Below are 16,454 nucleotides of genomic sequence, written 5' to 3' on the forward strand. Positions count from 1 at the left end.
AAGTCAGGTTACATCGACTGAAACATTGAAAAATCACTCAAGACGACAACAGTAGTCCGATGAATACAAATATGAATAATTAATTCATGTTATTGAAATCTATTTGTAAAAATAGATGTACAAAAAATTCAAAAATTTAATACATGAAGATTAGCTAAGCATTTTAAAGTCAGTTTAAATAAATTTCTAATCAGAAATTAAAAAGCTTACGAACTCAATTTTAAAATTGTAAAGGTTAGAAGACAATTCATATGTCCACAACAAATGTTTACAAAGTGAAATGCATTCTGATGGATTCAGTTTCCTAAGTAAATTATTATTGTGAATCAGATTAGGTTTAATTTTGCATTTGTATTTAGTTTTTAAACTAAATTTTTAACAAAAACAAGCCAAGCATCCAGGGTCTCCCTCCACAAATGAAAAATTACTTTCACCATGACTAATGTGAAAAATTTCACAAAAAAATTCAACAAGTTGAGAAAGTGCGAACAAACAAACCATTTGGTGGCAATTTTATCCTTAAAATGGCCCCGAGAGGGACACCTAGAATTATCCTGGAAAATCTTTCCTGGCAAAAATTTACTTTCACCATGACTAATGTTTATGCAAAATCTAAAAAATCCAAGGCATGGTTATTGAAAAAAAGTGCGAACATGAACAGGAGTGAATTACTAGGTTCAATAAGTTTGTAATTGTTATTTTGAAGCTGTAAATGTCACCTTTTGAATTTGGAGTTGTAATAAAAGTTTCTGACAATATTTTAAAATGTTTATGGAAATACATTTCATATTTCTTCCTTTATTAAGAAATAATAAAAGAAAACAAAAAAAAAAACACATACTCAACATTCTTTACATTAACACAATTACAATGCATGCTTAATTGTGACAAACACTTGAACCCATTTTAGTAAATGCATTAAAGGGTAAAAGAAAAAAAAAAGTGCTTTAAGAAAATATATAGTGCATCATATTTAGTTTTATATGGTGGCATTTGTACTAAAAGCGTTAATCAATGCAAGACATTCATACAGTAGATTTTAACCATAAGAAAAAAATCTCATACGCATTGTTTAAAGTCAAGCAATATAAAGAAAAATATTGGGTTCTTCTATACACTAGCAAAATTTGACATTGAATTTCAATTAAAACCAATGATATCTACGTGATTGTTATGTCACAGTAATGAACATATATCCAAAAAATACGAAAACCGATAAGGTAGAAAATTAGTTGTTAATGAAAATAGTTTTCAAAAACAATTAGTGGAACAATTTTGGCCAAAGATTTCCAGAAAATTACCTCCTGTTTGTTAAAATTCGAACTTACCAGTTTCTTTAGCAAATTTTAGTTAATTATCTTCAAAAACTATTTTCTACCTTTTTTTGTAAATTTTGGATATGTTAATTACTGAGACATGACAATTAAGTAGATACCATTGGTTTTAATTAAAATTCAATATTTCGATTTTCACTATTATAATGAAGAACCAAATATTGATTTAATGCAATAAAAGGTCACTTGAATTTGGGATGCTGAAAACCCACAATGTCAGACTCCTTTCAAGAATACATGAATCTTAATATTAGCAAAATATAAATTAAACCACTGTAATATGAAGATTGGTTTGCTGTCCAGAATTCCCCTATATTAACAAAAAAAAAAAAAAAAAGTATTCATCACAGAAAAAATTCATACTCCAAAAATTACATGACTTGATTGAATAGTTTAATTTTTAAGAAAATCAATTTTATAAGTAACCTTGGTTGACATTTTTAAAAAAATAAAAGGGAGATAACTCAATTACAAACTTACAAATTGGTATAAAAATTATTTTCTTTACCAAAATAAAACTCAGTTATCAATTTACATGATTTTTGGAATATGATAGATTCATTTTGTCATGGGTACGTACATTTTTTTTATTTGTTTTTGCAATGGAAGGGAATTCTGAACACGGCATAAAAATTTATAAAAATATAAAATGAAGAAAAAAAATTCAAAGAATATATATATATAAGCCATATACTTACAGCCATCTGTTGTGCATCCTGAGCATAACATTTTTTCATTCTTTCAGAGATCATCTTCTCAGCTCGAGCCATGGCTTCTGGCATACCACTGATGGTAATCACTCGGTCAATTAAATAATTGTTCACATTCGCATCGTTGATACTGAAAAGTAAATTCGTTTTACATCTCTTATTAAAAGTCGGTCTAAAAGCAAGTATTTTTCGTTCATTATAACGATAAAAACAAGCCACGCATGTGTGGTCCCCCTCTGTTGCTGCATGTGAGAGGACACCACAAAAAAAAATAGTGACAAAATGATGAATGTGAGAAGTGTGAAGGGCCAACGTTGAGTAAGTGGTAAGGTAAGTCCTCATTTCCTATCTAATGAACTTCAGTCGCAACACTATGCCATTCTGTGCTTCACATAAACTTATTGCAATCCTAGGTCGCACAACACCTTTTTTGAACCCCTGGGGACGCCGAATCCCAGAGTAAGTGGATAACAGTGCAATTTCGGGCCTTAACACATGCATATTTGAGTTGACCACCGTGAAAAGGCACTATATAGTCAGATATATCAAGCTTTTGTTCAGAAATATGAAAAAAGAGCCGCAAAAAGGGGCGTTTTTAGTACTAAAAGTCCCTGGAAACGTGAACAGGGTCACCCATACTGGATTTATATTAAAAACAATGGGCTCCACATTTTGACCATGTTTCAGAAAAATCTGATGGATGAATCAAAAGTTATGGGGTAAAACGTGTCAAGTTTGGGGCATTTTTTATCTCTTTTGAGCCTCTGGTGACGCAATGGGAATTTTTATAAAAATTTTTTTTTTTTTTTTTTACTGTGCACATCTATTTAATGAAATGCAATTTGTGGCAAAATTTTAAGAAAAACTAATCGACGGTTATCTGGCAATCATCCGGACTAACGGATGGATGCCACTGAAAACATAAATCAGGGGACCAAAATCATTTTACACCAAGGCCATCCCTTTGACAGGTCTAATTACAGTCTTTCACTGAAAAAAAGATTTCTATTTAGTAAATACTTCACTCTTACTGCTCAAAGGAAGTTATATTCTGAAAAGGGAAATTTAATTTAGCAGAGACAAGCTTGTGTCTGTAAAAAGGAAATTACAAAGTTGACCTTGGGTTTACTTCTTGCAATCTTGTAATTCTTGCTTCACTTGTTGTCTTTTAGCCCTTACATTCCAGGAGCAGGGTTTCTGACAACAGAGGAAAAATTGTTTTGTGGATCAAAATCGTTATGCCTAATACAGGTCCTTGTTTATATATATCTACCATGTTACACATTTAAAATTCTGTAAAAATACTCGATATTGACAAAACGAAGGTGGCATCAATCAAAATATCATCCAAACAGTACTAAGTTGTGGATTTAGTTGCAAATAAGTTTTGGTTCTTATCCCAAATTCAAACTAATTATAAAAAATAACAGAAAAATCTTCATGACCCCTCATAAAAATAAAATGTAATATTCTCAAAATCACAAATTGATCAAGTAGTTTATTATATATATATATATATATATATATGTTTAAAATATAATTATCCATTGAAATGTGTTTCGGCGTTACGACTGAGTGGCTGAATCTAGTGAGATTCGAAATCAGGATCCCAGGATTAGAAGCCTAAACCTCTACCTTGCACGACTGCTAGACGTATTGCATTTTATGTAGATGTTATTTGTTTGCGATACTTTTGAAGGAATTCAACTATTGATATGAAATTGCATTTTTACCTAAATGCGAGTTGGAAATAATTTTCCCTTTTACCAATTTGGTAACCCCCCCCCCCCCAATGGAGAGCAGCATATATATTGTTTAAAATATAATTATCCACTGACACGTGTTTCATTGTCTAGGACTTAGAGTGGCTCAATCTAGCTATATATAAAATTTTTATTACAAGTTTTAGCAATTAATAATATTGTAGCCATTACAGGTCTGATTTTTAAATCTCAGTAATTCAGAGTTTTCTTTTATTAAATATGGCCGATCAAAACCACCATTTCCTTTCATCATAGAATTTGATTTTCTTAGTTAAAAATAACACTTTGTTAATTCATATGATTTTTGGAATATGACATTTTTCATTTTGTGACAGATATGTACATCATAAACATTTTTCTGTATTTTTGTTTTATTAAAAAAAAAAAAAATGGGTGAGTTAAATTCTGGACTTGCATTAAATTTTCAATGCAAGGAAAGATTAACAAGGTCTCGTATTTAGAAATCAAAGTTTCAATTAGCCCCCTCTGCCTGTAGTAAAGTATTCAAACTAACTTACCTTGAAACAACAATATGAGAGTCTGAATCATGCATGATACCTTTAATTACACTTCCATTTTTGCCAATCATGCGTCCACACAGACTGTTCGGACATAGAATCCTTAAAGAACAAGTCCTGCAGAGTGAAGAAAAAAAATAAATTATAACTTGCAGAAAAATTAGAGCATTCTGTAAGGGAAAAATGAAAGGCTTCTAACATTGTATAAACAGCTGTAAACTATAATGCCTTTATGTATACTTTTTATTTGGAATAGGATTTCAAAACAAGAATATTTATATATGTTTATGATTAAAAATATCTAAAAGTAAAAACCATTGCATTCCACTAGGTTGTTGATAGTGCTCAATAAAAATGTTTTTGTTTATTTAGGTAAACCAAATGATCATTAATCGCAACAATAAATCTGTTTCAGTCTAAGAAGACTTCATTTTTTTTCTCTCTCTCAAAAAAAAAAAAAGCTGGAATTCTGAATCCAAATATACAATATGCAGGTTTCATCTGGACCAAGAATCAACAAGGTATAGGTTATAGTTATAACTATAATTAGTCGCAAAAATCCAAACCACAAACAGAAGTTTCATTAAAAGTCATGCGTCAACTAAGACCAAAGGCTGTTTTTGTTGCCTGGTGAAGTCTTTAGACTGAAACAGATTTATTGCCGGCACAACTAATGATAATTTGAATAAATTATATAAAAATATTTAATGCTTCCTTTGAAAAGCACTTTGTAAGGAAAAAAAAAAAAATGAAAAGCTAATGAAACCAATATTGCAGAGTTCTCTTCTCCTGGTTGAACATAATGAAAATTGATGATTTATTTAATGAATATAGGTATTTTTTCGTCAGTGGCCTTGAGGCAAATATGTTCAATTGGAGTCACAGAGGACTTCTGTTTGTTTTGAATCTTGCAACCAATTATAGTTATAACTTTGACCTATACCGTGTTGATTCTTGGTCAAGATGAAACGTGTGGATATTGTAAAATATTTGATTCAATTAAATAAAATAAAAAATAAAATAAACTTATCTCATTTTGACTTATGCTTTCTGATTAATGTTTATGTAATGCTTTCCAGTTTCCTTATTGAAAATTTAATGTTAAAAAACATTAAGAGTATTATATTTCAGAAAACTAAAATATATTTTAGATGTTCATTTTATATTACAAATACTCGGTTAAATTGAGATTCAAAATTCCAGTATTTTTTTTTTTTTTTTTTTTTTTTTACATATTTTTCATATTTTGGAGAGAGAAAAAAAAAGTAAAGACTATTTTTTATGCAAACATAAAATTAAAAGAATTGTGTAAACATTAATCAGAATATAATTTTTCTTTGGTATACATTGGCATGACTTGGATTAAACAGAAAGAAACAATTTTTGAATTTCAACAAATATTTATAATATATTAATCTGGGTGTTTGGACGTGTATGTTGAGTAAAAAAAACAAAAAAAAAAAAAAAAAGTGGTAGTAGGCAGGCAGGCTCAAACCCATACTGCGAAGGAAAAGAATGTGGAAAAAAAAGTGACATGTTAGCTGTTGTGCCCATTATCAAACCGGAAGTGACATTAAAGTTAGACAATCGAAAAGAGGGGTTGACTTTCGAAAATATAAGTGAAAAAAGCCACCCCTCCCTGTAGAAAAGTGCCCAGTTGAGGGTGAAAGAATTTATGTTTTCGGACAATTTTTTGATATTTGTTGTCTGAAGGGTTGAGCTTCAAAATGATATCAATCATGTGATAATCTGTCGCCTCTGTCAAAAGATTTTGCAAGATGTACAAACATACATACATTTAAACAACAGACAGGTGAGATTTATATTATAGACTAGCGAGGGGTACCCGGCGTTGCCCGGGTGTTTGTAGGTGTGCGTGAAAAAAAAACAAAAAAAAAACAGGTGCCCGTGAAAAAAGAGCCTTGACGACGCGCAGTTGGAAAATAGTAAAGTGGTTAAAAAAAAAAAAAAAAAAAAAAAAAAAAAACAAGTGTGCGTTTTTGATTGACGTGACGGCAATAGCTATTCAGCAGTTAGCATTTTGTGCGGGACAGTTTTTAATGAGGTCAATAAATCGGTTTGTTTTTAAAAACCCGCTCCCTCATCTCGAAATGAAAGCTACCGTCTGATATGACGAAGTCGACATTGACCAAACGTTACTTAGCTCTCTAGAGACCATTGGCTCTGGGCCTGTGATTAGAGTAGAGTTTTGCTTTTTGTTTATACCGAAAACCGAATGTAACGCGTGCCGATGCGGGAAATGTGGAATAATTAACGTTTGAAAGTCAATAAAATTAAATAGACAGGTGAGCTCCGTGGTTAACAGATATTACAATTTATAGATGATAGAAAAAGTTTTAAGTTGTGAAGCGAGCAAGCGCTTCTCTGAAAGAAGCCTTTTTGTGGACATCGAGGAAAAGCGTACAGACATACATTTTCGCTTTTATATTTATAGATTATAGGAGGGTACATTAATTGGGATAAAGTAAATTAATGAAAATGATTTGAGAACAATTGGCGAAACCAAGTTTTGCTAAAAAAAGAAATCAGAGTTTGAATTTTAAAGTAATTATTTTATTAAAACTGTAAATCTTAGGCCAATTTAGCAAAACTCAATTTTTGCCAATTGACTTAAAAAACTATCTCCATTAATAATTAATTTTCTACTATATTGTTTTTTGTAATTTTTTGGATATGTTCAGTACTGCTTACATGACAATTAAGCAGATAGCATTGGTTTTACTTAAAATTCAAAATTTCTATTCTCAAAATTTGCTCTTATAATGAAGAAGCAGTAAAATTTTAAGATCCTATCTTTTATAACCACAAGAAAAATGTTAGTTTTTATCTTGGTCCAGCATCATGGTTGCTACAGACACACACAGAAGAGACATATTAGAAGTCTTTTCGCTAATTATTAAATAACATTACCTAGATAGAGAGGGAAAGAATAGAAGTTAAAAGATGAAGGTACGACTGACCTGTTTAGTGAATTGGCTTCCTGTTGTACAACCTTCATTAACTCTTTGCAAGCCGTTGTACAACTATCTGAGCTGCCTTTGATTGTGACCAGCTGGGAAAAAAACAGGAATTACTATGATATATAGAAGAACCAGGTTTTTATAAAAACTATGAAAAAAAAAAAAAAAAGTGTGATTAAGTTAATTCATTGAAGCATCCACCACAATATTTGAGATTCAAATATTAAAAAAAAAAAAAAAAAAAAAAAGGTGGAGGTAAAAATATATTTATCTAGACAATTTCAAAACAGAATGAGCAAATCTGGAAAATATATAAAGTAGCAATACCACACTTTTTTTTTTTTTTTCTTTAGATCGAATAAACTCAAATCAAGCATTAGAAAAAAAAAAGCATAAAAACAAAGAAATATCTTTAGTTTTTTTTAAGATCAGCCCATTAAAACTGGGATTATGACCATTCAAAGTATCAAAAAACATGTGGTTCACGGGGCAAGTCAGTCCTATTCAAATGCATAAGCTTGTGACTGAAAACGGTAGAAAATTTGCACAATTTACAGCCTAACCCATCTTTAAAAAGCTGTATCTTGAAATCTTAAGGTACTATGAAATTTTGAACATGAAGGTTCAGTTGGCTTTATCATTTGTCATCATTACACCGTGAAAAATCCAAGATGGCCACCATGACAAAGAAATTAAAATATGGCTTGTAGCATATCAAATAAAAGGAAATTTTCTACAGATTACAATTGTTTTCAAGTACATTAAACTAATTAGGATAATTAAATTTCATTTTAACGGCTTCAATTTACTGTGATAATTATCGGGTGGGTTTCTACCAGTATTTTATATTTTTTAAGTCATTGTCGAGACTTCAAGAGAGATTGCAGCCATTTTTTCTTGTTCTCATGTAATACTCGACACTTGTTTTTCGAACAGAATAAACATTTATAACACCAAAAATTTATCGAAGTAGGTAAAAGATTAACTTACCTTTGATAACATTTGTTAAATATTTGTTTTTTTTACCACTTTTTTATACATCTAGATTGTAAAACAAACCCAATAAATGTTATCAAAGCAAGTTAAATTATTCTTTTATTTATATAGTTTGTTTTAACTGATTTAAAAGTGTTTTTTACCCAAGTAAAATAAAAAAAAAGTTGTCCATTGTCAGTCATTCTTTTTCAAAGAATTTTTTTTTTTTTTAAATATTCTTTATCTTTCCATAATTAAAAACTTGTTTTCTAAATAACAAAAATAAAATATGAATAATTTATGTTCATAAATTAGTTTACGAACATTTTGTTTAGATTTTTTTGTGTGCATCGTGACACAAAAAATTCTTGTGTTTGTTACTATTTCTATCGATATGTGCATAAGTTTCTATCCAATTCTTTTCAAATTTTAGGACAAAAGAAATTAATATATTCGCTATCAAATAGCATTTGAACAGTTTCTATTTTTACTCATCTTTGTATTACAAAGCGTCAACTTTGAGATATTCTAACTTTTGACAGGAAAGACACGTGTTCAAATTCTGTAGCAAAGACAATTCTTTTCCCTGATTAGCTAAAACTAGAAACGTTTTAAACAGGTACAACTTCTGCTTCGAGTATTTATGTAAACACTGTCTGACCCCTTATTTGCAAAAAGTGATCTACCGCCAGTCAGATTTAAATAGCGATTTCTTCAACTATTCAAATCAAAACAAAAATATTAAAATACCATTTTCAAGTAAATTTTATTGTGAATCCAGTTATGTTTTATTTTGATGGACGCAGGAGAGAGAAATAATGTAGGGGGGGGGGGGTATATGGGGTAAAAAAAAAAAAAAAAAAAAAAAAAAAAAACACCACATACCGGGCGTATCTGCATCGCTCTTTGGGAAAGAAAAAGGAAAGGATGGCCAGCGCATTTGTATATGCGAAGGGCATCTTGGGAAGGCAGAGCATGATAGGAGAAGCTACTTTTTTTTCCTGTTTCCTTTTTTTTCTAGATAGGATATAAAAGCTGGGAAAAATTCCCTTGGGGGGGGGGGGTAGAAAAGGGTCGTGAACATCTCTTGAAAAGAATTTTGTATTGCTGACGTTCGGATTGTGCGGTGTGACATTGGTGGCGAGAGGCCAGGTGTGGTCGATTGGAAAAGAAGAGGGCAGAAATGTGCTGTTGTCGAGAGAGTGACTCACTCCTTCCCGAACCCTAGAACCGAATCCTGATTATAACCCTCGATTACTGATTTAAAGACTGAGTGTCAAATTAAGTTGCAGTGTGCGCTTTGTCCAGTGCTGAACGTTATGGTGTCTGATATTGCTATAAAAAGGGAACAATTTTCACTAAAACTTTTTTTTTTTGTCGTTTAAAATGTTTGTGAGCAATAATAGATTTAGAAAGAGACGCTATCCTGAAGTATTGATATGTCAGGATAAGCGATGATAGTCTCCTTGTTATACTGGGTCAAGGTTGTTCATCAAACCTCTAACGCTGCTACAAAGCATTCTTAATGCCCATTATGCAGGTTTGCAACTAGATTACTATTTTGGTGTTAGAATTTGAAAATCCACCATTATAGACTGGGAAGAGACAAAACAATTTTTTTTACTTATGTCATGGTCAGGGAATAAACGTTGAGAGAGCAAAGTACTTACAGTCTCTGGTGCCGAGTTATCGGATGGACGATGCACATCTATTCTGAAATAAAACAATACTTTAACTAAGTTAAAATGATTCTGATTAAAAAAAAAAAAAAAAAAAAAAAAAGCCACCATTAAATGTGTATAAAAATAAAAACAGATTATAGTTGCTTTTTCATAACCGGTTATTTTTAACCTGCATCTATTCCATTTGCAGGTTTAGAAACGAAAAGCTATGCAAAACAAGTTTACAAAGCCATAGTTAAGTTTTAGGAGTTGAACTCTTAAGAATGCTAGGACTCAGATTCTGTAATCTCCAAAGAATTAACAGTTTAATTATTGGAAGACTTAAAAATAAGGAATCAGAATTTGGTATTTGGGAATCATAAAGAGTCAGAATATGTTTCTGAACTCCAACCAGGACCTCTGTGGGAAATAACTTTCTTCCAACCTCTGTGTGCCTAATATTGAACGGACCTCAATTTGAAATTAAACCGACATATAGGGTTGCAAAGTCTGAGGTTTTGCAAGGAGTCTGAACCTTAAAAAGACTAGTATCTAGAGTCAGATTTTTTTAATCTTTAAAGCATCACCAGTATATTAGAAAACCAGGTTGAAATTTCTTTTCAATTCTAAGAATCAGAGTTGAAGCTTCCAACCCTATTTCAAACTTGAGCTTAAGAATAAAAGCATCTATTGAAAACTTAGTCTTCACAATAACATATATCAAATACTGATCAATGGATAACTGGTTATTTTGTATATGTTTTTTAACTCATGTTTACTTACCTTGCATTGCTTTGTGAAGTGATTTGTTTAATGGTCTGACCTTGTTTTCCAATAATAGCACCAACATATTCTCGACCAACTAAAATCCTATAAAAAATTTTGAAAAATTAAAAATAGAATTTAGACAGATTAAAACTCATCTGGTCTGAAGTATATTAACCAGTTATTCAATAAGAAAATTGTCAAATGTAATTCTATATGTAAGATAATTATTTTATGCTGCTAGAATACATTGCATTACTTTTAGAAAAAACAAACCACACGTGCATGCCCCCTCGCCCGATGCTGCATGCGAGATGACACATCAATAAATAGTGAAGAAATGATGAATGTGAGAAGTGTGAAGGGCCAACATTGCCTTCACATTTTTGCCAAGTTTCAGAAAAATCTAATGGATGGGGCAAAAGTTATATGGTAAAATGTGTCATTTTTTGCAATTTTGGGGCATTTGTGATCCCTTTTGAGCTTCTAGGAATGCCGAATCCTAGTGAAAATGGACAAACGGTGCAGTTTCACGCCTTGACATGTATATTTGAATTCAGCACCATGAAAAACCACTATATAGACATAGATATCAAGTTTTTGAGTAATATGAAAAAAAAAGAGCTCCGAAAAAAGGCATGCAAACCAGAATTTTGCCAGGGTCAACCATACTGAATTTATATTAAGAACAATGGCCTCCACATTTTGGCCAAGTTTCAGGAAAATCTAATCTTTTCCTATGGGTCAAAAAGTATAATTTTTGGCCATTTGGAGGCATATTTTTTACCTCTTTTAGGCCCCTGGGGATGCAACGAGAATTTTCAAAAATTTCTTTTTTACTGTGCACATCTATTTAATGAAATAAAATTTGTGGTAAAATTTCAGAAAAACCTAATGGATGTTTACTTGGCAATCGTCTGGAATTATAGACGGACGCATGGACGCCACTGAAAACATAGGTTCCTTTCTGATAAATCGGGGGGGGGGGGAAACATTATTTAAAAAGGAAATTTTGGACTTTGTCCAAATAGTGAAATTCCAAATATTTAATTTCAAATAAAACCAATGGTATCTATTTAATTATCATGATGCCGTAACAAACATCCAAAAATGACAAAAATTGATTAAGTAGGAAATTGATTAAAACAGTTTTTGAAGACAATTAGTAAAAGTTGAGTTTTACTTAATTAGCTCATGATTTTCAAAGTTTTCAAAATAATTACCTCCCTTGCTATGGTTCAAACATTTTTTTTAAAGCAAAACTCAATTTTTACTAATTGTCTTCAAAAACTTCTTGTTAATAATTATTTTTCTACCATACCATTGATGGTAATTTTTTTTTAATATGTTCATTACTGCAACATAAGTAGATACCATTAGTTTTACTTGAAATTTAATATTTTCGCTATTATAACTAAGCGATGTCAGAAATTTTATAGCAATAGTTGAGAACAGTACTCCTAGAAGAGACTACCTCTTAGTTAGCATTGTGATTGACATTCAGTCACCACCTTCTAGTATCTTGTTTGAGGAGAAAAAAATGAGATTTTGAATTTTAAAAGAATCACATTGATTAATATGACTAGGGATGACCAACCAATAGACTGGTTTGAGACTTCGATTTTCTGCTTAGCTGAAGTAAGACATTACAGATCACCACCCACAGCCTACAGGTGGTCCCATTTTCAGGATGCATATTAAAATCGAGACAAAATTTTATCAGAACTCAAGTAGACAAATAGAACCATTTTTCTTAAACTACACTGTTTAAACCAATTCAAAATTAATTGCATATACGTGTGGAAAATAAAAGGAAGTCATTTTTTTATGAAAAAATATCTAAATACTCTACTCCAATCATGGCAAAAAGAAACGTTCTCATTTATTCGAGAAAAATGTCATGAGGAGAAAAAAATCAGCTTCTATTCAAGTTACAAAAAAAAAAAAAAAAATCACCACACACGGTTTTGCAGAAAAATATGGCAAGTCACAAAAAGAAAAAAATAGACAAAAAAATTGTATGCACAGAGATGTGACCGTTTTTTTTTTTTTTTTTTCAACATAGAAATGACCATCTCAAGGCAAGCGTAAACAGTCACACTTTGGTTACCATATCCTTGTCTATTGCAATGAGCACCTTCATGATGGCAGTCTTTAGAGAAGGGTTACAGTCAAGTGAGGGGGTGACCACAAGTTCGACAACTAATAGTGAAGAACATTGTTGAGCTGTCATGCCTGGGTCGTCTTGACCTTGCGTGCAGAAGTAGAATTTTGCTTAAAGACGTAGGGCAACTGGTAGCGATCTCATCCATTCAGGGCTTTACCATGTTCTTCATCACCTCCTGGTAGTTTTATTTATTTTTTTAAACATAAAATTTTGCAACATGTATTTTGTGTATTCAATTATTACATTTAAATAATTATCAACGGTAATCTTTTTTGCTAAATCTACTACAAATTAACGAAAAATAAAAATGTCTTTAAAATTTTGAAACCTGTTGAGATCATGTTGCACGTTTTCAAAATTTCAAAGCAAAATTAAAAATTAACAAAGCTTTTTTCTTTTTTTTTAAATATATTTTATCATCATCCCAGTTCTTCATAAAGCAACAATAATCCTAAGCTGAAGCCAATAAGCACTCAATAAGTTGTGTAGAAGAAAGTATCAAGGACAAAGTAATGAGAGAGGAGGGAAGTGAATATTACCTAAGTGGTAAATTTTGTCCACTCATCATTTCCGAATTGCCGTTCATGTTAGACCGATTATTCCTTGACCGGCTGCCAGCAAAATCAACCTAGAATTACAAAAAAAAAAATGAAAACAAATTTCAATTCAAAGGTTAGAATTTGCAAAGATTCACATCTCAGTGCTTTGGGATTTGCAGAGTTTTAAGGAACAGTTTGTCCCAAATGGACACCCATTTAATTACTGACTAAGCTCAAGGTTGCTTAACTAATGGCTTTAACACACATATATATATATATATATATATATATATATATATATATATATATATATGTATATACACACACACACACCGCATAATCGCGTTGACACACTGGTTCTCGTCAGATCACCAAAGTTAAGCAATGTTGAGCCTGGTTAGTATCAGATGGGTGACCATTTGGGAATTCTATGCGCTGTATATGCTCTCCGTTTATCTCAGCATTTGTTTCCAGTCGTACTGTACATACACTTCACTTGCCACTGGTATTTAACAATGTCGGCTAAGATGTGTGGCTGGAGATTGTGCAGGCACCTCTCCGTGGGTATCCATAGTCTGTTAAAGACTGAAGGAGCCCCTTTTCATATATATATATAAATAAAAGCAGATGGGTAACTATTTGAGAATACTAAGCACTGTATGTACTGTGCCAGGATGTAGAAATTTCCAGGTTTGTATCTGGAGGTGTGTTTAATCTACTGCATGCTCAATTTTTCGTAAAAACATGCAGTGAGAAGGAAAACTGATATAAAAGCTAAGGTCTATTGTCGACCATCTTGTAGCAGCCATTGCACCGACCAAGATTAGCAATTGTACCAAAAAGTGTAGTTGTCTCCATACAATGCTTCCACCACTATAAGAAATAAAAAAAAATTATCTGTGTAGATTTCCAAACAACTTAGTTATAGCAGACTTTATCTGTTAAAATAGATAGGTTGGTTGGTTGTTTTTGTATTACGGCATATCAACCCTTTTCGGGTTATTTAATGCCGAATCCAAAGATTTTGAAGTAATATTTTTTTAATAGAATATATTTGTTGTTTTCACGTCGGTTTCTATTTAACCCATAGTTGGGACCCTAACAGGTACTACCACTCCGGGTCAGAGTGGACCTGGGAGCAATGGTAATTAAAGGGTGGCTCCACACTCCCCAAAGCCCACAAGCTGGGGCCTCACCACTGGATATAGTTTAAGGTCATATCCAGGACCCCCATTGAGGGACTTTTACCCTCTGCAGAGAGGCAGTCGGCGTATTCTAATGCCCCACCGACAGGGCCAAAATAGATAGGAGTAAAAATATTAAAAGATTTATATAAATCAACATGACACAACCTTGCTGACAGCTCAATCCTTTGAAGGAAGAGATCACATATTGGTCGTCAACATTCCTAAGTGAAAGTAGTACTATAGAATAGACTGAATTCGAACTTAGAACACTCAAGTAGGCAGTCCGTGTTGTTAAGTGTATCCACGTAACCAACATCAGCTCATTTCAACATTTTTCTTTGCAGTATGTAGTCATACAACAGTTTCATACTTTTTTTATACAGTCATTTGCATTATTGTTGCACTTTACAAGATCTTTTAAGTTGCACCAGTTGGGTGGTAGAGGCAGTGTTCTATCGTATTGTTCCTTTTAACAACAGCTAACTAACCTACCCTAACTAGTGTTGAGGGAGGTGGTGCCACCCCCCCTCATTTACGGAGAGACAGACTATGCGTCCTCGCATCATGGTGGTCGTGCAGGAAAAAAGACAGAAAGATAGCAAGGGAATTATGGGAAGGGATTTCTTTGTATCTCTACGCTCATGGCCAAATTATCACTGGTCCATGCTGCAGAGTGTGTTAGAAACAGTGGCACAAAGAAATAGTGCCACAACTGCAATGTTTGTATGCTGTGGTTTTCTTCATCTTCTATTTTGGTGGTGTTGTTTTGACCAGAATAAAAATATAAAAGAATGTAAACTCACAAAAGAAAACAACTCCAATATATTATGCATGAATTAGTTCCTGAAGTTCCTCTGACCTAACGAGAAGTAACCCACCAGTGTTCTGGCAACAGGTGTCATTTTCCCTTATCTCTTAAAGACAATCACGTTGACACACCGGTTTCTGTCAGATCACCAGTTAAGCAATATCAAGCCTGGTCATTACAAAATAGGTGACCAATTTTGGAATTCCAGGTGCTGTATGTAGGAGTACATCGACATCTCCCTGCAAGAGGAGCAAAAACCTAACGTTGTCATCTCCCCTAACGGGGATAGACATGCGAGTGGAGACTGCTTGTGAATTTCATACTCCCATGAAACTTCCGCCTTCAGAGGAAGCCGGTTAAACTCAGATAGGGTTAGTGCTGACGCGCACACACATACACACATTACCTCACAGGATGAAATTGTGAGGGTCACAACTTTCCTAACAGCATAACCACAATAGAGCCGATATAAAAACATGCTATCCTTCACAATCACCGAATCCAATGTTGTTTGCGATAGTTATCCATCTTCATCTCTTCTGATTCTGGCCGTATAATCTTGACTATTACTGAGAGCATGAGCACTTGTTTTTACAAATATGAAAATATGGAAACTACCAAGAGAACAAAACTCCAATACATTGCGTATGAATCAGTTGTGCCCTGAATGCGCATGATAAAGGTCCCCAAACATTGTACATTGATAGCTGTCCATAGAGATGTCTGTGTCGGTTGGCTGATTAATTCATCTTATCTGCTAAAACTTCTCAATTTGCCGAGATGCAAACTCTCAGAATTTTTTTCATTTTCTTTCTTTGAAGATTGTAACGCTGGGTATGGGGTAGCCAAACCAGCTGCCAACATTGCTCTGCTTTTTGTTGTAACAAACAGAGCTCTTTTTAATATCCGCACTGTTCCCTTAAGTGCAATTGTCTGGATCTCTTTTGCACTTGGTTCACCAGGAATATTAGTTAGGTAGGACTTCAGGTTCTCCATAAGTCTTGTAGCACCTATAATAACTGGTGTGATTGATATCTCCCTGAGAT

General features: G+C 32.6%; 1 protein-coding gene across 4 annotated transcripts in view; it reads right to left on the reverse strand.

Annotated features, from left to right (window-relative positions):
* The window catches only part of LOC145263724 (insulin-like growth factor 2 mRNA-binding protein 2), a 186,993-nt gene that overhangs the window by 37,348 nt on the left and 133,191 nt on the right, over positions 1-16,454 (reverse strand). For all 4 annotated transcript variants that reach the window (XM_080120696.1, XM_080120694.1, XM_080120695.1 and 1 more), the window contains exons 6-11: positions 13,414-13,502; positions 10,726-10,812; positions 9,952-9,994; positions 7,307-7,398; positions 4,326-4,442; positions 2,033-2,174 (exon numbers count right to left, since the gene is read on the reverse strand). In XM_080120696.1, coding sequence (XP_079976822.1) covers positions 2,033-2,174; positions 4,326-4,442; positions 7,307-7,398; positions 9,952-9,994; positions 10,726-10,812; positions 13,414-13,502 — 570 coding nt within the window. The remainder of the gene's footprint in view (positions 1-2,032; positions 2,175-4,325; positions 4,443-7,306; positions 7,399-9,951; positions 9,995-10,725; positions 10,813-13,413; positions 13,503-16,454) is intronic.

This window comes from Euprymna scolopes, chromosome 39, assembly GCF_053919585.1.
Source record: "Euprymna scolopes isolate OS-2025 chromosome 39, ASM5391958v1, whole genome shotgun sequence".
NCBI lineage: Eukaryota > Metazoa > Mollusca > Cephalopoda > Sepiida > Sepiolidae > Euprymna > Euprymna scolopes.